Source organism: Periplaneta americana, chromosome 3 (genome assembly GCF_040183065.1).
Source record: "Periplaneta americana isolate PAMFEO1 chromosome 3, P.americana_PAMFEO1_priV1, whole genome shotgun sequence".
Classification (NCBI taxonomy): domain Eukaryota; kingdom Metazoa; phylum Arthropoda; class Insecta; order Blattodea; family Blattidae; genus Periplaneta; species Periplaneta americana.
The window spans coordinates 61918571-61943960 of record NC_091119.1 but is presented as its reverse complement, the minus strand read 5'-3'; the positions used below and the strand labels follow the sequence as shown (position 1 = coordinate 61943960).

Below are 25390 nucleotides of genomic sequence, written 5' to 3'. Positions count from 1 at the left end.
GTTTTTTTCGAATTAAAATTTTGACCATGATATAATCTAAATAAAGCACTTTTAATCCTTTGAAGCACGAATTAATTTTTTATGTTTTTGATATCATGGATCATACCAAAGCTTCGATGAATTTTTTTTCAATATTTTAACTGTGCACACAATTTCAAAACACAGATGGCACCCCTATGTATACTCAAGAGGTGGTTCCTTTGTGGAATATCTGTGCTATAAAATGTAGAAAGAAAGAAAGAAAAAAAACGGTAATTCTTCTGAATAATCACTATGCTGCAAAGGATTAATAAAACAGTCGCACTATCACCCTCTCACTCTATATACTGAAACTGACCAATATGCTCTGACGATTATAAACTCTGTTTTTATGAGTGGGAAGAGTAAACTAATTGCTAAGCATTGTTGGAGGTGTTCACTTTCATTTGAATTATTGCTAGGGAGGAAAATCAAACTGAGCATTGTTGCAGGTGTTCACGTTTCATCGGTAGAGTCTGTCTCAAAATAAAATGTACCATACCAAAGACTTCGTTGTAAATAAAAAAAAATAGTTGTAAAGAGACTTTGTGGATAGCGTAACATTTATTTTTCATTCCAAAATTTCGCGACACACCGGTTGGGAATCCCTGGAGTAAATTACTCTAATAATTATTGGTAGGCCCAACTGTTGCACGTATCATCCATCATCAGATCCATGGGCACGTCGCGTCGTAATATCAATACAACTTTCTCATGTATTTATTTTAATGGATAATAGTGAATAATTAAGAACTGGTTGAATGATGACAGCCGAAACGAAAGTACCGTACCTCCTCTAAATAAATATTACAAACACTCGTAATACTTATACTTCCATTTAGGCTAAAGCTGATTCGAAATCGATGGCCGACGACAGTGATATTAAAAAGATGGAGCTGTTGCTGGCCAGTTGCAGCGTACATTGTCTCTCTTCATCTTTAGTTTTACATTTACACAAACAGAAAATCGAGTAGTACGATAATGTTACTGTTTTATTAATACTGTTTATTCTGGAAGTCTTCTGACCCACAACGATATCTTAAAGATGAACTCCATGGCTGGAAAATGTTATCTTGGGTATAAATCAATTCTTTCAATGTGTAAATACAAAAACTTCCACCAGATATGGTCCACAAATACTGTTACGTCAAGGCGGTAAGCCTATAAAGTTGAATTATTTCTCGGATAGTTCTAGTATATCCATATCCCATAAGTAGGTCACGTCATATTTTAAGATTACAAGAAACTCGAAGTACGAATAAATTAATTTATGTAGTGTAGGTTAAGTTAGGATAGGTCACGATGGCTACGGGCGGGTTAGGACGACCCTTTGCACCTCGACCATACTGAGGCCTATTCTACACCCCAAATGTTATGGGATGAATAAGGATGAGGGTGTACCAGGCCACTGGCCGCTTGTGACCTCTCACCCGCTCACCCAAGGGGGGCTTCCTATCCCCTTCCGCTCTAAGTTCATACCGCCAAGGTGACCAAGCAGTACAGGATCCATTCCAACGGCCTTTCTATGTTGTCGAAACGCCCTTGGAAGTGCTCTTAAGGCAGTGGTTCCCAAACGTTTCTGACTGACGACACACTTAATTGTTTTAATAATAATAATAATAATAATAATAATAATAATAATAATAATAATAATAATAATAATAATAATATAACAACCAATAAAACTTGTGGAACTCTGTGTAGAAAATTTTATAGCGAACGGAGAGATGATTACTGTTCATTGCACGGGAATGTTGTTTTTAACTTCCTTTTCGTCCAACTAAAACTTTCAAGGTCTAAGCCGTTCCAACGCGTTTCCCCAGAAAAAAGCACTGTTAACAACTTCTATGTAGTGTCGGACATCTAGTGTTGTAGATAGGTCGATGTTACCACGCAATCGAAAATTCTATAAAAAAAAAACAAGCAGCAACTTAAGTGGGATTAGAAAAAAACAAAGGTACAATACCTGTGTATCAAAAATCCTAACCTATCTATACTGGATGTTCGATAAATGATTTTCGTTTTTGAAAACGCACCTCTTTATTTTAATGTGAAGTCTGCGATCGGTAGGTTGCACAGAGTTTCTCTATACGGGGCTTTATGATTGAAATCATCTTCAAGATGCAGCATTCTGTTCCATTTTTTTTTAGAAAAATATAGATTCACACAAGCATGCATTTGAAAACGGCAGTTCTAAATAAATTTTTAGTTCATTCGGCACCATCGACTGATTTGACAAAACATTCCCGCATATTCATATTTTGTTCATACTCATCTCCACGTCACGTAAAACCATATTGAAAGTAATCATCACTATATGAAACCTGAAGGGAATTTTTGCTCACATTATAAAATTGAGTACAGGGTCTTTCCCGGGGGTAAAAGGCAGTCAGAGCGTGGTGCCGACCACACCACCTCATTTTAGTGCCGAGGTCATGGAAAGCATGGGGCTCTACCTCCATATCCCCCAAGTGCCTTCATGGCATGTTACGGGGATACCTTTTTTATTTGAATTAGCACTGCTGTCATCTAACCCAGAACTTGATTCAGATTCTTTTTCGAGTTTAAAATTTGTCCATGATAAAATCTAAATAAAGTACTTTTCTTAAAATAGTTGCACTATCACCCGCTCACATGTAGGCCTATATTAATGAAACTGGCCAATATATTCTAACGATTTTAAATTCTGTTTTTTACTAAGCGGGAAGAGTAAACGAAATACTAAGCATCATAGCAGGTATTCACTTTCATTGGTATTATGCCCAGGTAGAAAAATTAAACTGACTATTTCGTTTATATGACGTCATTCCATTTTCGATCAATGAAGTGTAATGAAATTTTGAATTCCAACCAATCACAATCATACTTTGCGATAATTTTTGCAGCTAGATTTATCGCTATCAATTTATCGCATGGTCGTTCTTTTGTTTCAGTCGTTGTCGCCAACTGTTTCCCCGTAAATTGATGATCATGAATACTTTAAGATGCAACTACACGGTTAAATTTTCTTTCAACTTTAAAGCAATGAATGCAAGATTGATATTTAATATTAATTAATATATTGACGCAGTGAAGACGACGTTCAAAACGGCGCAACATGTAGACACAAAATCTTCATGCATCTTAATTGAACGTACCTTTAAACTTGATTCTTTCAATATTCTTCCCAGATTGCACGCATACGCGATTGAAATATTGAACTGTGTAGATGCAGCTTTAGTTCCGTTACACACTGTAGCGAGAATGCGTTTGTCGAGCTATAAAAAATGCTTTCGTGTAGCACTCATTGTAACGGTCGAAACAAGGCACAGCTGACATTAGTCCTGCTTCCACAGGAGGCCTAACGTAACCTATAAAATTGTAGCCTATAACATTTGTATTGAAATTAAACAATTAATAGACGTTCAAATTTATGTAACATCTTCGCATATCAAACTCAAAGACCTTGCATAGTAATAATGCATTTGATCAAACTGCCTTTCGTATGGCGTAATAAAATTCGTGTTTTAATTAGGCCTATCTATACAGAGATGGCTTCACTGTGTAGCAACATGTCTCACTGTGAATACATAAGCATTGGTATATAGCTGTCCCCACTGTTACTGTTAAATTAAATTATGATTTCAGCAGATAATGAAAATGTATTTGTTATAATAATAAGAGAAAAGTGCAGTACATGTAATTAACAATGCTAAACCTGTATTTCGCTTTTCGCAATTGGCATTACTGAATAATAACATCGAATTTCTTTATTGCAATAATCGATATTCATCTACGAGTATTTCAACTTCACAATGTCTGAATAGGTTAAGTATTCGTTAATATACAATTATTAACATTTTGTGATCGAATTTTAGGGATATATTATTTAAATTTTTATTTTATTCACGAAATAGTCCTAATAAATGTCACTCGAGGTCTGAGATATCCCAGATAAATCCACTCGCTTCGCTCGTGGATTTATCGGCAGATCTCAGACCTCTCGTGACATTACTACAGATCATTGTTGCAGGTGTTCACGTTTAATTGGTAAAGTCTGTCTCAAAATAAAATGTATCAAAGACTTCGTTGTAAATAAAGAAAAAATACGTTGTAAAAAATACTTTCTGGATGGCATAAAATTTATTTTTCAGTTCCAAAATTCCGTGACACACCGCTTGGAAACCCCTGTCTTAAGGAATTAATCTTGACAGAGATATTGCGGAAGGCTGGGAACCCAGGAACGGTTGCGTTGAGAACACACCCTCGCTTAAGCGGATGAAGACATGCTCTTGACCTGAATAATCTAGTGAATGAGATGAAGAAGATGAATGATTTGATATGAAATATAAATTCTTTTTCTACACGGGAGAGGAAGGAAAATGGATCGTGGCAATGAAAATTCCAACCCAGTATTTGCCTAAGTAACTGTGGAAAACCACGGAAAAACCATAGTGAGGTTGGTCGGTCCGGGAATCGAACCACGGACCTCCCGAATACGAGTCACATGCGGAACGCATGAGCCAACTCACTCGGTCTTAATTTATGTAACTTCAACTTGTTAGAAAAATACTAATAGAGTTCTGAAATGCTATTAATCAGAAAGGTCGCCTGGGTGGCACAGTCGATAGAGTGCTGGCCTTTTGTGTCCGAGGTTGCAGTTTCGATCTCGGCTCAGGTCGATTGCATTCAATGTGCGACAGACTCACTTCAGTAGATTTACTGGTATGTAAAAGAACTCCTGCAGGACAAAATTCCGGCAGCGCTGATATAACCTCGGCAGTTGCGAGCGTCGTTCAATAAAACGTAATGAATTAAGTAATTAATCATCAGAAAGTTGGCAGCATGTCATTACTACTACGTTTTCATGGAGTATCGATCTGAATACTCTTACCGTATTGAAATCTTCATGAAAACGGAGATTCAATTCGATCTAAGTCTTAAGGTCGATACACCTAAAAAGTGGGATCGGATCGTATTCAGTTCGAATTGAGTTCCATAAAAACGGGTATCGTATTCAATTCGATCTCAATTCGCTAAGCGCGTGATCGATAGTCATTTGTTTGATGTGTGAGTTGTTTTACCAATAGCGCGGGAAATATGTATGTTGTGAAAGAGTATTGTAAAACATAATATTTCGTGTTTTCCTAAAAGTCAGTATTACCATTATTCATTAACAGCCAGAATATTAATTTTCATGTGCCACATTTGGAAAACGCAACATTGTTTATAGCTAATGCCTACAGAGTGACCAACACGCTAATATGTTGATGACGTGTTAACCAACATAGGCTAACTACTTTCGAAACTTCAGTTTCCGTACTCAGATCGTTTTCAATACGCATCGAAAATTGCATACAAATAGGGATCGTATTCAGTAGGGACCGTATTCAGTAGGGATCGTATTCAGTTCGATTTGAATACTCCATGAAAACGTAGTAAATGTTTAATGTACCGGTACAACCTTAGTGCAACAGAACTGAAAAAAAATTACAAGTCGCCTGAGGTTGTATATTACGCTATTTCATATTTGTACCCCTATATTTTTATATTTGTAATATTTACTGTGTTAAATACAAAATGTATTAGAAACGAATATATATATATATATATATATATATATATATATATATATATATATATATATACGAAAATGTATACAATGAAAATTTTTGCAAACTGAATTATTACTGATAAAGTATTTTGTTAAATAATACACTTTATAAATAAAGTAAAATATCTTACTTTATATAATAAAAACTGTGAAATCCAAAAAAAAATTATATCGGTCTACAGTAAATGAATTCACTCAGATGAGAGTTCAATCAGCGATATCTTTGGAAACATGATACAGGAACAAAATTGTTGGAAACGCATTAAACGTATGTTGAGAAACTATGTGTCATCAACGCGCCACTCGTTTTTATATTAATGCTTTTATCTTAAAATTGTGAGTGGATTTATTTTAAAGTATTTGCATTCTTCTACATTAAAACAATGGCAGCGGTGGGATTCGAACCCACGCCTCCGAAGAGACTGGTGCCTTAAACCAGCGCCTTAGACCGCTCGGCCACGCTACCACACAGTACGCAACTTGCCAGTATTTATCCGACATCGAAGTGAGATAGGTAAGATGTATGAAAGAAAGAGATAGCATTGTGCACTTGCACACGAGAAATTTCTGTTCCCGCAAAGAGCTTTATACTGAGAAACTATGTGTTATCAACGCGTCACTCGTTTTTATATTAATGGTTTTATCTTAAAATTGTGAGTGAATTTATATTAGAACGGTTCCATTCTTCTACATTAAAAATGGCAGCGGTGGGATTCGAACCCACGCCTCCGAAGAGACTGGTGCCTTAAACCAGCGCCTTAGACCGCTCGGCCACGCTACCCCACACGACACAGCTTTCCAGTATTTATCGCACATCGAAGTGAGATATAATATACTGTAAGATGTATGAAAGAAAGAGACAGCATTGTGCACTTGCACACGAGAAATTTCTGTTCTCGCAAAGAGATTTAATGAAGCATCGAGTTCATTTCCAAACAGATGGTGATGATCTGATGGCGTTTACGCTTAAAATCTTAATTTAATTAATATTCAATTTTAGCTCTTAAAGCATGTATAACAATATGAATAAGAATATATTATTGTCATCAATTTGTTTCACGTTTCATGTAGTAGTGGCTCTCACATTCCTGAATACGTTGTCATCAATACATTTATTATATTTACAATTAATTTCAGTTCTACTTATTCATTAGTTTTCTTGTTTCATCTATATCCTCTCCTCTTCTACAGAGTGTCCGACAAGTCCCACATCATAGGCTAAATCAGGGATGCAAAACTGTGCTACAATTGAAGGACACGTCACAAGCCGGAACACGTAACTCATCCCTTCCCTTCAACTCTCGCGTCATTTACGGTAGGGGAGAAGAGAGATATATTCAGTGTGCTTGCCAAACTTCACATAAACGTCATTGAAGGCTCCGGCCTTCTGGATGGAGAAACGAATTCTTTCCCCATGATTCCACCCTTCCTTTCTCCAGTTCTGCAACCCTGGGCTAAATCATAAAATACGTTCGATATAACCCCGTACGATTTCCAAATATGTCTGGAGGTGAACTTCAATGCGGTGTCATGTCGGCAATGATTTCACGATACTTTTCCTAGATCCGTATTCATAGGTATTGCAAGTCACGAAACTTCATTTCCTATACCTTTTCTTTACACATCCAGAAAGCAAAGTCAGGTGGATTTATGTCAGGCGACCTGAGAGCTCACTCCGTGGGTCTTCTGTGTCATATCCACCGATCAGGGAAGTTGTTATCGAGTCAATTCCACACAAATGTGGCACCAATGTGGTGGAACACGATCCTGCTTGAACCATTCTGGTCTTTCGCCTATCAGGTCAATTCCGGCATCATCGTATGTACCAGAGGCGGCTTTTCAGGTGAACCAAGTGAAGCACAACTTCACAATAGAATTAAAAAATAATTGAAAAATTCACTTTACTTTTACTACACATCACAATGTGACTGATTTTATGATATTTATGTTTAATGTACGTTCACAAATTGCGCTGCGCTGAAGAATTAACGAACGTAGCGCCCGTGAATCCACTTCTTGCATTGTGACTTTCTATTTCGCTTGCTATGGTTACCGTAGCAACAAGACTCCTATACGTTTAAGTTCTGCGCTGGTGAAGGAAGCTGGAGTGTTTCACTCAGCTATAGTTACCATGGCAACAAGACTACACCCCGTACTCCGCAACAACAGTTAGTATCGTGGCTTTGGTCGTACGTGAAATAGTAGAAGAGACGAATTCACAACGTTCCGCCAATCAACGACAAAGAGACTAATCAGGGTAGCTAACTCTAACAATGAAAATTACAAAAATTTAAAAGCTTAAAATTATTTTCGCCCATAGATAAGTTAACACTAAGTGAATATATTTGTAATTTTTTAACTATTTTCCTAAAGAAGCAAGAACGAGTCTTGAGAAAAGTGGAAATATAATGTAAGAAGAACTGAAAAAAAAAAAAACATGATTATGGTGTTAGCGTTGTAGGTAGGCCTACTATTGTAGTGTATATACAAACTTAAATTTTTCCACGGTTTCGTGAACGAGTGTGCATAAAGATCGCGTTGTGTGCACTGCAATTATTTTCTCTACTGTTCTTATTACATTAATTATTAGGACTATTTCAAATAATTGCGAATAATATTTGTTCATAAAATCAGTGTGCTTTAGGGATTTAACACATTAGTCCGCGGAAAGAAGTTTTTCTTATATGGCTCGCATTAAGAACTATTTGCGTGGTAGCATGTCACAACAAAGACTCTCGTCAATCACAAATATTTCCATGCAGAAGCAAATTGTGGACAAAATTATGAAAAAATCAGCCTTTCCACAACGATGTTACTAATAAATTCGCTGCCATGACAGAAAGATTCAACTTGTCTTCAAAAATTGGTATAATTATTTGTTATCGTTAATTTATGAATTTATTATTATTATTATTATTATTATTATTATTATCGTCATCATCGTCACATATTTTAAATTTACCGGTATTTAATATATATAAGCATATAGGCTACATGATTTTTTGTTATAAAATTAGAAGTCGACGTAACACTGTTTCACGCACCTTTTACGTCACGAGCCGCCACTGGTACGTACATAAGTCGCAGAGGACCCACGGAGTAGGTCAACTTGACTCTGCTTTCTGGGATTTTCTTAAGGAAACGGTACACCAAGTGAAGATTCGTGACCAGCACTATCCACGAACGTGATAGAGGAAAAGTGTCGTGAAACGTTGTAGCCTAATTATCGTGAAGTTTCGCCTCCAGGCATGTTTGGAAATCGAAGCGGATCATATTGAACATATTTTATGATTTAGTATATGATGCGAGACTTGTCGGACGCCCTATAGTTAATCCAATTTCACCCCTACTATTAACTACGATTCTCTATTCTCTATCATTCGATAACTTCTCTTAATATTTTCCTCCTAGTCAGTATTGCTTAGTTTAACCACAGTCTAGTATATACAGACACGAAGCTCAATATGTAATAAATATGCATCCATAGATAGTTGCTAACCACTAGGATCGCTACTATCGCCTCATTACAGACAATGCGAAATAATACCTGGACAGTATATTGTTGCTAGCAACCTCAACAACTCTAGCTTCGTGACTGTGTATACTAGACTGTGGTTTAACTTCACTTCTTATCAGGCAATCAGTCCAAGCGGGCAGTTTCAGATCGAGGCAAGCGCCTCAGCTGACTGAGCCACGCCTGTGGCTAATTTTGCTTTTACACATATGTTTCTTGTCTTGAGAATTATTTTTCGACTGCGGTTTCGAAATAATGATGATGACAGGAAACATTCGTTAAACTGACAAACCTTTTAGCACTTGATCCAAACAAATGTAAAATTGTGAAATTTCTTTGCAGAACGAAAAATTACATTTATTTGAATCAAATTTATACATATTTAAAGGGCAAAAGCAAAATTCTTTCAATCATTGCATATCCAAATTCTCTGCTCTCTTAAATTGTTGGGAATTCAATCAATGGTTTTCCCTAAACAAGCTATGAAATGTGTCTTATAAAACAATTTTTATCTCGAAAAGGAAGCAAAAACGAATAAAATTGTATTAAACTTTTTGGATTGAAATAGCTCAAAGAATAATCACCTAAAATTAATGACATAACTTACAGTTCATCCTGTAAAGGTTGTACAGTAGGTCAAAGTAAGCCTAAGTACAAGGATTCTTTACGGATCCGGCCCTTGAAAATCCAACCCAAATCAGACTCATCATTCTTTTTATCCTCTTGATTTATCATATATGTAAATAGTAGGGTAAAGTTGCCTATTTCCGTGATACCCCTAATCCCTGATACTTTTTAAAACTGAATGTCAGTCAAAGCTTTGCCGTTCGACCATAGCGCCGGACATCTTTCTCGATAGAGTGCATCTTTCGCCTACTTTTGAGACATCGGTGAACTTCCTAGCAAAATATCCAACCCCGTGACATTCAGTGAAAAAAATCGTATCACGGAATTAGGAGTCTCACGGAATTAGGCAACTTTACCTATATGTTAAGATACGATGGTATGTCTTAGTTTCTTTTGCCATTCTACTTTCTTTTTGTCCCTTTGCTTTTCTTGAAAATATGATTTCCAATTTTTAAAATTGTATATTATACAGTACATACTTGCCTGGCTGTTCTGGTATCCCAATGAAGTATCTGTTACCTTTATTTTCAGCACTTTTTTATTAGTGGTGGTTACTTGATTGTACTTCATTCACTCATATGAAGCCAGTTGTGTAGACCAATTTACCAATAGAGTCGTTGCCCATGGTTCACCATAGGAGGTTGCTCTACGGTACACACGATGACATAAGATGAGATGGAACGCCACACGGAAAGAAGAATTCCCGGAGAAGATATTTGTGCTACTTGGACCACGGCCTTGCCCAACACAAATTATAAATCGGGGGGCGGGGGGAAGGGTGTACGCCGCTAGTCCACTGTGGCGGCTCAATTCTGAACATCATTATGTGGGAAATAATTTAAATTCAACATTTGACATTATTGAATTCAGTAGCTTAAGCCGTCACTATGGTAGCGGAGGAGATCAACTGAAGAACTGTTTCGGGAATAGATTCGGGTTGACTGATTTTGTTCTTTATTTGTTTGCAGCACCTGGACACGCCGCGTCAGACCGCGACGCCATCCTTAGGTAGCCAGCAGCAACAGATGCTGAAGCAGCAGACGCTAGCGTCGGCGTCGTCGCCGCATAGCAACGAGATGTCTGTGACGCACAGCCCCGCGTCCAATAACCACACGCCTCCTGCGCAGGCGCACAACTCTCCCACGGCGCAAGTTGTAAGTCCAAGAATGTCCCATTACTTACTTAAGTATCAATTATGTGTAAAGCACGTTCACTCATTCAACCTCGGATACATTGTGAATGGTTCAACCTCTTCTTAAAATCAGCCTAGCTACTTTTAAAATGGTGTAATAGTTTTTTTTTTTTTTTTTTTTTTTTTTTTTTTTTTTTTTTTTTTGTAGTTTGTACTCATCAGCAGGTCAATTGGACGGAGTTACGCAATAATAGACCAACCGACAATTTGAAAAAAAAAAAAAGACATTTGCACAAATCTGTTGATGGCAGGCTAATTTAACTCGGAAAAATCAAGAATGCGATATCTGAATTTTGCTGCTATTTATAAGCAAAAATTCGTTTATTGCATAAAATTCATTTATTTAATTTGCTTTGAAGTATCAGTTAAATTGCTGGTCTCTTATTAAAAATCGGTTAGTCTTTTTTGGTATTATTTGTGCTACTTTTTGTAATAGTACTGTATGAATGTTATAATATTTCTTGCAAAATGTTTTATATAAAAAAACAAATTCATTTCAATGGCCAATATCTCGAAACAGGTTTTCGGTGCTTGGATCACTATTGCTAATTACCGTCCAATTCATGTGGTTTACGTCACAGAATAATATGGATGACGTCTTACGACAGAATTTCTCAGCTTTTCAACTTTGTTTTCACTGTAGTTGCTTTTACTGTTAAATTCATTCATTCATTCATTCATTCATTCATTCATTCATTCATTCATTCATTCATTCATTCATTCATAGTTTTCTGCCCAAGGGTAGTTTTTCACTGCAAATATTCTCCAGTCTTTTCTATTTTCTACGTTCCTCTTAATCTTCGCATAATATGATCTGTATATATATATATATATATATATATATATATATATATGTCGTTCTATCATATTTTTTTCTGCCCCGAACTCTACTCCCGTTCACCATTCCTTCCAGTGTATCCTTCAAAAGGCAGTTACTTCTTAACCAGTGACCCAGCCAATTCCTTTTTCTCTTCCTGATCAGTTTCAGCATCATTATAATAGTATAATTACCTAATTTCAAGAGAAAGCTGGAAAAAAGTGTGTTCTGTGAAGATACTGATGTAGTAATGAATGACGTCATAAATTATACGCAAGAATGTAAGAGTAATTACTAATTACCATTCTCTCATGTTTTCTTCTTACACTTCACTTCTTTTTATGTCGTACTTTGTCCTGCCTCATTTTGTTTTGTTTGTATCCTGTGCTCTTCACTTTTATATTTCTGTAGTTATTTATAAATTACACTTACTGTACATTTTAAATTATTTTTGTCTTCAGTGTGATCCTATCTAGACTCAGACGTCTTTCATCTTTTCTTGCCTCTCACTCTTCTCTTCAAATATGAGAACAATTTCGAAAACAAAGCAAAAACTGTTATGTTATAGCTTAGTTTCACTTTTCACTAACAGGCATTCCGTTTGTTCCTCTAATTAATTCGAATTCAAAAACCTTCAATTGAAAAAGAGAGTTTGGGCCTATAGTTTCTCTGTCCTTATCTGCGACTGGCGGTAATAAGTCGGCATTTCTTGGTTTAAATTGAGATTAATTTTGCCGAAGAGAGTAAACGCTGCCGGTATTTAGTTTGTACAAGATCATGGATTAATTCCCATCGAAATTATGTTTCCTAACCTAATGTTTCATATTTTAATAGGATTGACCCAATTAATTTCCATTACCAATGTAGTTATAAATTATGGGCAATAAAAATAATATTTGTGGAGTCCAAACATTTTACTTCGCTGTACATTAAATCATATCTTCCTTTTCTCTCTAGATCTCTAAACATGTAATATTGTAAAATTCATGTAGGAGAGTATACTGAGTCCTTCTGGGCTCCCTCCAATGGGAGGCAGTTATTAAAAAAAATATTTCTTCACATTTCTATTTCATCCAGTCTTCTTTTGGTTTATTATTCTCTCTTCTTATTTCGTTGTATAGTTTCCTGTAGTTTCTTCTGCCTCCTTCTGTGTTGATGTTTTTCCATTTTCTCCTTTCCTCCACCTTCTTTAACATTTTCCCTGTGACCCAAGGTTTCTTAATAAAATTCTGACACCTTCTATGTGTCGTAGAAAACGAATTTTTGTCGGTCGGGGATACTGAAACAATATGGCAGCTCCCAACTTCGTAGAGGATATTTGCGCCAAAACTCAGGAATGTGATGAGCAGAAATATGAATGTCTATATTATAACAGCGAAATGAAAAGAGAACATTTAAAAAGGAAAAAAATGACTGATCATGTACTTCTACAGTCTAAGTCCGTTGTAATATAGCCTACTCCTTAAATTCTTGTATAGGATTCTTTAAAATACCGCGATTTCCGTTCCTGACCTGCCCTTGTATCTTCCTTCAGTGGGACAGAATACTTCACAAAAAAGTAACCAACAGATACGGAATTCATATCAGTCTCAATGCACCCTGTCAGGACGTGTGAAGTGAGATCACTCATACATTTTTATTATTTTCTTTTCCAGTTATCTTTTTTTTATATTGTATCTGTTATAAATTTGAAAATGTTTCCAGATATCCAACAAAGAAATCATCAGCAGCAGCGAACCTTCACCTAATGGGCAGAATTACCAGCCACAGATCCCCAGCAGTCAACAAGAACAATTTCCAGTCTCACAGCACCAGCAAGTCAGGTACAGTTCTCCTAGTCAGCAGACACAGCTGAGATATGCCTCGCCAGTCAGCCAGGAACAACACGTCATCAACGTACAGCAACAGACCGTGTGCTACACTTCGACGCCGCCAGAACATATTCCAAACCACTACCAGCAACAGCCGGCACAGTCTTCAACACCACCGCCACCACTATTAGCTATCAATACCGTCCAACACCATCCTATCACCCAAAACATCCAACACCGCTATGCATCTGGTCGATCAACGGGAAACGGGCAGCAGAGATACGACTCGCCGTCATTAGAGCAAGATACAACCCAGCAGAGATACGCGTCAACACCGTTACCTGGTAACCAAATGCTGCCGGCACAGGACCAGTTGCAAGGATACCAACATCACAACCACCAAAACATGACTCCACCGCCACAACTTGAGTACATCCAACATCACCATCACCAGATGAATGCGTACGATGATAATGGCACTACTTCAATCCACGTGAAGAATGAAGGTCGTGAAGAAGCTCAGATGCAGACGTTGAAAGGCGGTGATGCTAATGGCAGCAGCAACAATACGCCAGCAGACTCGGCACCGTTGACACAACAGTTGACGCATCAGTCTGAGGCTCAAGGCACGACATACACAACTCTAGAGACGGTGTCGTCAGGAAATACGTACCCAGCAACATACAGTGATAACCCTGTGCCGTCGCCTTACCCACTGCAGCAAGCACCTAGCATATCGTCACCAGGGTATTCTCAGTATCTACCCAAGTCTACTAGTTCAGAACTGTTCACACTATACCCGACAACGGCCGGAGGGATGACAAACAAAGTGGTGACCATTGGGGAGCAGAGCCCTCTCATATACACAAAAAGTGACCCTACGCTCACGTCCAGCTCGATATCAGTCAACTCCAAGCCTTCTGCGACTCAGCTGTACAACAGCATTCAAGGACACAACCAGTCCTTGACGTACGACCAGCACCAGCCTCCAGGATCACCCAACTCACACCAACTCACCCTCTACGGCCCCGGAGGTTCTACGGCCAGTTACATCAGCAAGTTTTCGATTTCTACGGATCCATCTACTCCATACTGGACAACGTCTGCAAATGGGTCTCCGACGGCTATCGATTATGTCGGGTCTGGTTATGGAGGAACTACATTGCAGAACTCTGTTGTGACGGACGGAGTCACTACTTCTTCTCCTGTGCAACAGACTGCTTACACGACTTTTGGGCCTAATGGCGGTGCAGGCCCTTCGTCGTGGAATATGCCCTTCGAAGAGAATTACGACACAGGTACCAGTAACACGAACTAACACTAATGTAGCTTATTATTGGAGCCCGCATGTTAGGCAAAAATGCCTTTTTTAACTGAGTGTATGTATGAAAGACCTATTAGAGATAAACACGTTTCCACAAATTTGAGGACGATAGGCCCAATTTTTATTTTGCTTTTTTGCCTATTTTAGCTCCCGTTGCCTTTTTTTAGCTTTTTTACGTCGTTATTGTACATTTTCTATATTTTTAATGAATTTAAAATAAACCACACATAAATTATATCAAAAAACAAAAAAGAACGGTTGTACAAATTAAAATCATCTCACACAAATATTTGCTGAGAATCTTATTCTCCAGCAATACATATGTTTCCAAGAAGTCGTAAACTTTTCTCCCCTACCGATTCCATCTTTTATGTCACTTAACAAAGATGTTTGAACAGTATAACCCTCAGTGCTCAGGTCACTTTGGGGTTTACCAGCGAAAGAAAGGGGATGAGGGAAGTATTAAAAGCAAGTCTCCACGTCCCGTTACTGTTGTCGCTTGCACGCACAAGTCACACGTACTTTGAAGTCTCTAATCCCTTCTCATACCCCTCTTTTTGAGACAATACACAGTCGGTTTTTCCCGATCTCTGAAAGAAAGTAGAGACAGTCCTTCTGAAATAAGTTGTTTTAAGTTTGCTCAATCACTTCAGTAGAAGCAGAATGATCTTTTCCCATCATTATAAATGTTCTCTCCGACAGGCGGCTCACTATGACAGTTGAGAACTTAAAAAAGCATCTTGTTGTGACATGTAACCAAGGAAAGTGAGTATCGTATGGGATAGTTTATTACGTATCTGTCTTTTTTTGTCTGTTTCCATTAATAATAAAAATTCCTATTTCACTGCCTATTTTTACTATTTTAGTGCCTATATGCCTGCCTATTTTAACCAAAATAAATGCCTAAACATCCGGGCTCCACTTATTATACTTGAACCAGAGTATTATTTTCTAAAAAGAACTACATAGAATATCAAGCTGTTTTGACTGATTTACTTACGGCAAATAGGGGGTTTGAGTGTAAGTTACATTTGCTGTTTATATAGAAAGTAAACTAGAAAAGCAGACTCCTTGTTTTGCGTAGTGACTGGGGTTAAATTAATTGTCACAAAGCAATTTGCATTTCCATTCATCTTCAGTCTTATTTAACAGCAGTCTGTCCCTAATTTGTAGGTCACATCCTTGGGGTGGACATCAAGGAGTGCGTGAACTGTGCCGCCAGCGTCACACCCTTATGGAGGCGCGATGGCACGGGACACTACCTGTGCAACGCGTGTGGCCTGTACAACAGGATCAACGGCGTCAACAGACCACCGGTACGCAGCCACACTAAGAAAGTGAGCTCGGTGAGTCACCTGTAGTATAAACAGCGCGGCAATTACAAATTTCCTGCAGAGGATGGAGGACGAAGATTGAAGTAGTTTCGAAACTGTACATTGTCTTTATATATTTTTATTAGTCCATTATTTCTGGGGAGCCCGTTCGCTGGGTTCGCACACCACAACCCAAAATATTTGACGATAAAATTTATCACATCCGTATTTAAAATTCCCAAGTATTATATTTATTAAATATTGGATATGAATGAAAATAATTCCATCGTTAAATCCGAGCATTTGTTACTTAAAATTCGCTTTAAAATGTTACATGGTGGTAAATGTATTTTAATTAAAATTCCACTTATAAGTACACAGACCTACACTCTGTCACTAATACTTATTTATTTATAATGCCGAAACACATCACAGTAATAGTAGTAGTACTAGTTTTTTTAGTTGGTTATTTAACTACGCTGTATCAACTACGAGGTTATTTAGTGTCGATGAGATTGGTGATACCGAGATGGTATTTGACGAGATGAGCCAGAGGATTCGCCATAGATTACCTGGCTTTCATCTTACGGTTGGGGAAAATCTCGGGAAAAACCCAACCAGGTAATCAGCCCAAGCGGGGATCGAACCCGCACTCGAGTAGTGGTAGTAGTAGTAGTAGTAGTAGTAGTAGTATATTTAGTAGAAGTAACAGAGATAATTGGACCGCCGAACTTTATGCAATTGCATGTATTTATTGATTTGGCATAATGAAAAATTAAAAGTGGATCTTTGCTGATCATGGCTTATATGTTTGAATGAAGCCAACTTTATTGTGCATAAATGCATAATTAGAGGATTTTCCCTTTTAAATGCATATAACACATTTATTTTGCATAATATATTAAAGTGTTCCCTTGTTTTGTCCGATTTATTATCCAATTTCAAAGTTTATCTCTGATAAAAATAATAATAATTTCCAAAAGACATATCAATTATGTCAGAAATAAAAGGGATAATTATTTAATTACTGTTGAGGACATGAAATTGCTGCGACGACAATGGCCGGTTTTCACTTTGACATGAGGCTAGTTGTTGCTGTGTGTACAAACTAACCGTGGAAGTGTAATTTTTTAGGAGCTAGGGCGAAAATACGCGTCGGCTTAATGTCCTTTATATCTTTACCACTTTTAGTATGTTTTCGTTGAACCAAAAACGAATGTATTTAGACACCTACGATAATAAACTAGTGATGTATTGTTGAGGTCATGGAACTGCTGCGACGACAATATCCAAATTGTATATCTATCAATCTTATTTCCGTGAGAACGGCTGGGTCGGGAGTGGGGGTTATGAAGATTGCATCTCCTTCGGGTGTTTTACTCTCTCTTCATGAATGATATCTAAGATTTCCTGCGCCATCAGACCTGGTCCTAGAAACTCTTGACAGTCCTGTAATGGAGAAATATTTCTAATTGGTTACTTTGCGACGTCCTGTCAACTGCCAAGGTCATCTAGCGTCTGAATGACAAAGTGGTAATGCCAGCGAAATTATTCCAGGGTCCAGCGCCGAAAGTTACCCACCATTTGCTCATAATGGTTTGAGGGAATACCCCAGAAAAAACCTCAACCAGGTAACTTATACCAACCAGGTTTTGAACCCGGGCCAGCTCGCTTAACGGTCACGCATGCTAACCGTTACTCCACAGCGGTGGGCAGAAAAATAATTATGTCAGTAACATACAAAGGAATAGAACACAGGAAAATAGGTTTGAAAGATTTGATCTCAGAACTGCCCATCGTTGACATGTAAGCTAAGAAAGGGTCATAAATAGACGATAAATTGTTGATAAACAATTTCATTAGGCTATATTGTAGTCCTCAATTAAAGTGTCTAATGATACTACAAACATTATCACCTGAAACAATGTAGAATATCAATATAAAAATAAACTTACCTGACATCTTATCTGTAATTTCCCTGCAAAAATAGTAGCCACAATTCTAACTGCTACAAAAATTCACCAACTGATGATAAGGAAATGTAACCACAATGTAGTAGTCTAGGACATGCACACCATTCCATTACTGGTAGTACAATGGGCCCACTCGAGCGGTCTGTGTGCGAGAACAGTCTCAGTCCGAGTCTTCCTCTGTAGAAGGGCTAATAGACTACTACTACCAGTGGCGTAGCATAAAATTTTGAGCAGGGGAAGCTAACTCAAGTTGTCTTTCATGCAATATGAGAAACCCTATTACAAAAATACAGTCTTAAAATAAATACCGTAGTAGTAATGTCAAGTCAGCAGTCGAAGATTGGTTGGAACCTCGTAAGTAACACCAATAAGGCATGACCTCAAATGGTACGTACCGTAGTAAAATATGATTTCACGGTTTACACACATCTCTAACAAATAGACACGTATACGTATAACATTAGCTCACTCCCTGTCATACTTAGAGAAATCACAATATTAACGGTCAATAGATACGGTATTAGCACAGTCTACTATATACAGTCACGAAGCTTGAGTTTTGAGGGTGCTAGAAACAATAGACTGTGACGGTTCTATTTTGCATTGCCTGTAATGAGGCGATATTAGCGATCCTAGTGGTGAGCAACTATCTAATGTTTGCATATTTACTACGTATTGAGCTTCGCGACTGTATATACTAGACTGTGGTATTAGTATCACTACGTAAGTATGCGTCTGTCTTTTGATTGTGTCCTTCATTGACAGCAAGGGAGTCGGTCATTTGTTTTTTAGATCACACTTTTGTGAAAAAAAATTCAAGTAAATTGGTGTCAGGAACTGTTATTTCACTCATTATTTATTATATCAGCCACAATGCACACTAACACTTCAACTGAACACAACTGACGAAAAGGGATAACTAGGAAACTACTTATGTCAAAGCTAGCTTCTTGAGAGCCTTGCGATCAGGGTAGTTCAGTTAGAAAGGGATGGAAAATCTGCGGGGTGGGTTACACAGAAAAATGAATGTAAGAAACCAGTCTGCTTGGAAACTGGTGTGTGCAGGCTTCTTGTTTACTGCTGCATCATAAATCATCCTGAGCTGCCGCATCACAATATTTAACGCGTAAATATAAATCGTATTAAAATTAATACATAATTTGATCCATATACTCAGGTTTATTATGAAATTATTATTAACTGGGGAAGCTGAGCTTTTTAGCTTACATTAACGCTACGCCACTGACTACTACTACTACTACTGATAATTATTGATAAATGTCCAATGCTAATCGTTTGAGGGAACTAAGTTATTGACTCTTGTACATAATCTTGGATTACTGGACACTCATCAATTTCTGTACTGATCGACGGGTTTCATTACACACTGAAGTGTATGGACTAGTGAGATTTTAAATTAACGTAATTCTACTCTTCTTCCACCAAATAGCAGTCACTATGACATCTGTGACAAAGAATTGAAGGGTTCAGAACCATAGTGGGCCAAGCGCCATTTGCTAAAACCATAGAAAACAAGGGTTAAAATGAAGTTATCATCATAATTCAATGGAAACATATAGCAAGTAATATAAAGTATACACATTCAAACTAAATGATATGTCAATCTTCATTAAACTATGGCATTCACTTAACTTGAACCCTTGCTTTCTCCGTTTTTAATAAATGTCGTTTGGCCCACTATGGCTCTGAACCCTTCAATTGTAAACGTAATAAGCGGCCCTGAATACAAATTATACCTTAAATCTCCCTATGGACATACGTATCTTCTACGTGCAGTGAAATTAAAACATGGGACCAACGACTTGATTTTCTCTATCAGTTCCATCTTAAAGTCCATCTCCTTCGAACGGGTTTTAAACTCACGATATTTTGTCCCATTTGCAAGTAATTATAAAATCAACCAGAATAAACATTTCAAAATAATTAGAAAAAAAATATTTTTATAGACTTATTAGCAGACAGCGAATTTTAGGTCCCGATACTGCAGGGAGGTCATTGAACTCATTGCTACGCTCCCTCAAAAAGCCAAGGGACGTGACGTCTTGTTGCTGTATAGGGACGAAAATCCGCTGCCTGGTTATTATTAGAGAGCTGGTTTCCTAACTTGGCTACGAATTTACAGACTCCATTAGCTAAAAGGAGTTGAAGCCAGGAGTTGTTCAATTGCGCCATATTAATATAATCACAGATGAAGTCTCACTAGATTTGTTTTGTTTCTCCAGACGGGTAACCGAAGGACCGGAGTATCGTGTGCAAATTGTGGCACGAACAACACAACGCTATGGAGAAGAAACAACAATGGCGAGCCAGTCTGCAATGCGTGTGGATTGTACTTCAAACTCCACGGGGTAAGTCACAAGTCAAGAAATTTCTCTGTTAGATCTATGCGAAGTTACTTGTATTTATGTAACAACTCCCACCAATTATCTGTTAGTAGCAGTTTGAGATTTTTTCTCACATTATTAACATATCGATGGCTGAGAACCAGACTGTTCTAAGTCCAACTTTTTATAAGAAAGAAATCTGCGTTTCATTGTGTTCCACTTCTTGTCTGCATATATGAATCGAACAAATTTGTAAATATTCCTCTCCATAAGGTTGCTATGAAGCTATTCCAAATTGTTTCATGAAGCTTTGAATGTCAGGAGCTTAAAATATCTCTTCTGAAAGAAAAAGTTAAATGGACATGGAAGAGTCCGATTCTGGGCCATCGATATCTCACTCGAGGTCTTCCACATGGTCTTTCATTTAACATGGTGCTCCCATGTAGCGCATTAAGGCCCAAGTCTCCCCGAGTCCTCCGCAGTGAATAAAGAGATCGTATTTATTACTACTAGTATTGTACGTTCCCTCGGAGAAAAACCAGGGGAAGCGGTGCATAAGTGAGTAAACTACCGAAGCAGTGGTTGTTGTTACACAACTCGACACACGACTAAGGAAGCAGAGTTGCAATATCTACTAGAGTACGTCACTTAAACGTCCAACTTTCGATCTATGTTTATTTTCACTAATAACATTTGTCATTCCTGAATAATTTCGAGGGAAGAATTGTTCCGAGGCCGGGTATCGAACCCGAGACCTTTGGTTAAACGTACCAACGCTCTCCCACTGAGCTACCCGGGAACTCATGTTGGTTGCTTGACTGTTGTCAGCCCACTTTGAGGTCTGTGGATATAGAGGGAAAAATTGGATCGGTGTCGGGTAGAGTTCCCGGGTAGCTCAGTGGGAGAGCGTTGGTACGTTTAACCAAAGGTCCCGGGTTCGATACCCGGCCCCGGAACAATTTTTCCCTCGAAATTATTCAAATTAACTTTACAGGGAGTTATTCTTGAAAGCTTAATTTGCATTTGTCATTCTTGTTAGCCTATTATTATTATTATTATTATTATTATTATTATTATTATTATTATTATTATTATTAGTAGTAGTAGTAGTAGTAGTAGAAACAGTGTGTGTTCGATATAGTCTAAGTGAACTGAAAATCTAGAACACAGTGATAAAAGTGTCAATTTTGAATGAATTAGAGGAGTGTAATAGGAAGTTAAGTAGATCGATAGAGATAATGAAAATAGGTGAGGAGTATGGCGGGGGAAGCTATCTAGGGTAATGAAGTATAATATGTAGAAAATTAGTGACATCTGAAAATGAAATGTACACAAAAAACAGACATAGTAACGAATATTGGACAATGGTGTAGTATGTTTTAGTAACAAGTAGTAGTAGAAACAGTGTGTGTTCGATATAGTCTAAGTGAACTGAAAATCTAGAACGGAGTGATAAAAGTGTCAATTCTGAATGAATTAGAGGAGTGTAATAGGAAGTTAAGTAGATCGATAGAGATAATGAAAATAGGTGAGGAGTATGGCGGGGGAGGCTAGCTAAGGTAATGAAGTATAATATGTTGAAAATTAGTGAGATCTGAAAATGAAATGTACACAAAAAACAGACATAGTAACGAACTTATTGGACAATGGTGTAGTATGTTTTAGTAACAAGTATTATTAGAAACAGTATGTGTCCGATATAAGTGTACTGAAAATCAAGAAAAGTCGTAAAAGTGTCAATTTTGATTGATCTAAATGGGGTCGAAAGTTAAATTGTAAGAGCGTCTACAAAAAGTATAACTGTAATGAATGTAATTGTGGCACCGGGTATAAATTGTGAGGTCTACATTACATGGCTGTAAATGTTGACATCAAATATATATCATATATATTATTATTATTATTATTATTATCATTATTATTATTATTATTATTAACGCCAGTGAACGGGTCATGAAAAGTTTCACAAATTTCAGAGTACTATAACCTATAATAATTGAGTCATATATATATATATATATATATATATATACTATACCAGTATAGCAATTAGCAATCTGTGCTTTGTGTCCTTTCATGCATTGCACTTGAAATGATGTCCAATGTAGATATGTATATATAACTGGTCAGTTTAGTTTATTTTGATTCTTCTTTTTTATTTTTATTCAAGTAGGTTATTTTACTACGCTGTATCAACATCTCAGGTTATTTACTGTCTGAATGAGGTGAAGGTGATAATGCCGATGAAATGAGTCCGAAGTCCAACACCGAAAGTTACCCAGAATTTGCTCAAATTGGGTTGAGGGAAAACCCCGGAAAAAACCTCAACCAGGTATCTTGTCCAGACCGGGATTCGAACCCGGGCCACCTGGTTTCGCGGCCAGACGCTAACCGTTATTCCACAGGTGTGGACTTGATTCGTCTTTCTTAGCTACTACCTTTCTTAAAAAAATTCTTATTGCTCCGTAGTATTGTTACAATTCGTGTAGTTCTACAAGTGAGTGCACCAAGAATAATTTTGGTATAAACATATTAAAATCCTGGAAGGTTGGACATTTACGCAGAGAAGGATATTCATCGGACAAAGATTACATGCAATTAATTTTATATTTGGTTGCGTAAAATAGCAGTTCTATTTGTTAAAAAAATGTGTAATAAAAATATGTTCCTAATCATTTTCTTTCTGTAACACGATGAAAATAGTATGGATACATTTCACACTTAAATTATGCTGTTACCTGATGTTAACAGATTAAAAATACTTCAAGATTGTCAGTAGTCTGAGTATAACTGAGAAAAGCAAATAAAAAAGAGAAAAAGAAAAATTTATGTCACAATTACTATTCTCCATACAGTCATTCACCAATGGTGTGCAAGAATCCCTTGAATTTCAAAGTCAGAACAACAGTCCATCACGAAGCTCAATACGTAGGGAATATGCATCCATAGATAGTTGCTGACCACTAGGATCGCTACTATCGCCTAATGAGAGAATGCGAAATAGTACCGGCACAGTCTATTGTTCATAGTACCCTTATAACTCAAGCTTCGTGACTGTATATACTACTAGACTGTGATCATAACCGTATACGATAACGTAAAATTTTATCGTCGTATATAACAGGCATTTGTTTTTTTTTTTCGGGGATGGGGATCAGTAGTAATTAACTACTACATTAGTCATAACAAGCATCACATTGCAGTGACTTACAAAACAAATATGGCTGACCGGTCGGGAGATGATATACTGTAGATTATATCATTATAAGCGCAAAACCTTGTGCATAGATAATTTGTTGATTACTTATAAATCTATTGTTTTTGAAATAGTTGTTCTATATTTATGAATAATTTTGCTGCAGTGTGCTTGAATAGAGTATTCTTCTTATTAAGTTTATAATTTGAACGTAATGTTGTTTTTTTTTTTTTACTTGGTTACTTAACGACGTTGTATCAACTACGAGGTTATTCAGCGTTGGTGATAGCGAGATGAGGTCGAGGATTCAACATAGATTACCTGACATTTGCCTTACGGTTGGGGAAGACCTCGGAAAAAATCCAGCCAAGTAATCAACCCAAGTGGGAATTGAACCCGCGCCCGAGCGCAGCTCCGAATCGGCAGGCAAACCACCTTAGCCGACTGAGCTACGTCTGTGGTTCGTATTGTTGTTATACAGAGTGATTCACAAAGATTTACCGTCCCTTACGGAGTTTATTTCCGAAGACATTCTGAGCAAAAAATGTCATACAAACATTTGTCCTAATCTTAATATTTTCAAAGTTACATTAATTTGAAGTTGTTTGTAAAATACGTTTTTTCTTTAGTTTAAAGGTAAAAGAATAATACAAATAGAGAATAAACCATTCAGAAGTATCATTTCTTTAATTGGCAAGTATTTTGAAGCTAAAGATGTGCTGTGAACTCCTTAGTTGCTTCGTACAGATATCTTTTTTTTTTTATTTTTAACTAGATAATTACACATCTTGATTACACAACTTTTAACACTGTATCACTTTGGAATATGTATTATATGACTTTGTGCGAGATCGTGCGTATTTGCTTGTTTTCCGCACAGAACCAATACGCGGTAAGTGTGAAATACCACATTCAGTATTCCCAACGTAACACACATAACAATTTCCCTCTTCTTACTGCTTAAGCGCGACATTCATTTTACTGCTTTAGGCTTTTAACATATTATTTTTAGAGACGTTTAACATAGTAATAATTATAAATTGGAAACTTACCAGTGCAATTTCACCTAAATTGCAATATTAATTATTGTTTTTAAATATTTGCAAAAATTAAGTAAAATCTACTACTCCACGAAACTTATTGCATTCCTGATACAAGTAACATTAAGGAAGCCGTGAAAAAATCAACAAGATTTCAGATGCCGTTGTTATTACTGCAATATGTTATATAAATAATATTGATAAAATATTAAAATGAAAAATAAATCATTACATAACCTTACCGTTTGTTTTAAGTTCGCATTTATAGACTGGGGGAAAAAAAGACAGACGTATATCACGGCCTGCTGGAGTTTAGTAAGCACAGAAAACATTTTATAGCAACAATATTGAAGAAAGATATTTTGGTTCTCCGAAGTTGCCGTCATTAAACAAAAACCAAGATGGAGATTTCATTGCAACTAATTAGAAATTCGTCTTTCAGGTATGTAATAAACGATCTTCGCACAAAATAATGTACGATACACGAGCGGTATGTTTGTTTTCATGTTCTCGGAAATTAAAAAAGCTCAACTACGTTTCGCTTTTTCAATCTTTTCCTTGACCATGAAAACGTCAACATACCACTCTTGTAACGTATATTACTATTCTAGTGTTAAATTCTATCTA

General features: G+C 37.0%; 1 protein-coding gene and 2 non-coding genes across 6 annotated transcripts in view; 1 reads left to right on the top strand and 2 right to left on the bottom strand.

Annotated features, from left to right (window-relative positions):
* Window positions 1-25390, top strand: part of LOC138696083 (uncharacterized) — a 233227-nt gene that overhangs the window by 111687 nt on the left and 96150 nt on the right. For 3 of the 4 annotated variants that reach the window (XM_069820611.1, XM_069820610.1, XM_069820613.1), the window contains exons 3-6: window positions 10721-10906; window positions 13466-14870; window positions 16070-16242; window positions 20426-20551. In XM_069820611.1, coding sequence (XP_069676712.1) covers window positions 10721-10906; window positions 13466-14870; window positions 16070-16242; window positions 20426-20551 — 1890 coding nt within the window. The remainder of the gene's footprint in view (window positions 1-10720; window positions 10907-13465; window positions 14871-16069; window positions 16243-20425; window positions 20552-25390) is intronic. The other variant, XM_069820612.1, reaches the window with a different exon arrangement.
* On the bottom strand, window positions 5996-6077 carry TRNAL-AAG (transfer RNA leucine (anticodon AAG)). Its single transcript has one exon. It is a non-coding gene; the product is annotated as a tRNA-Leu (tRNA).
* TRNAL-AAG (transfer RNA leucine (anticodon AAG)) lies at window positions 6311-6392 on the bottom strand. The gene has a single exon. It is a non-coding gene; the product is annotated as a tRNA-Leu (tRNA).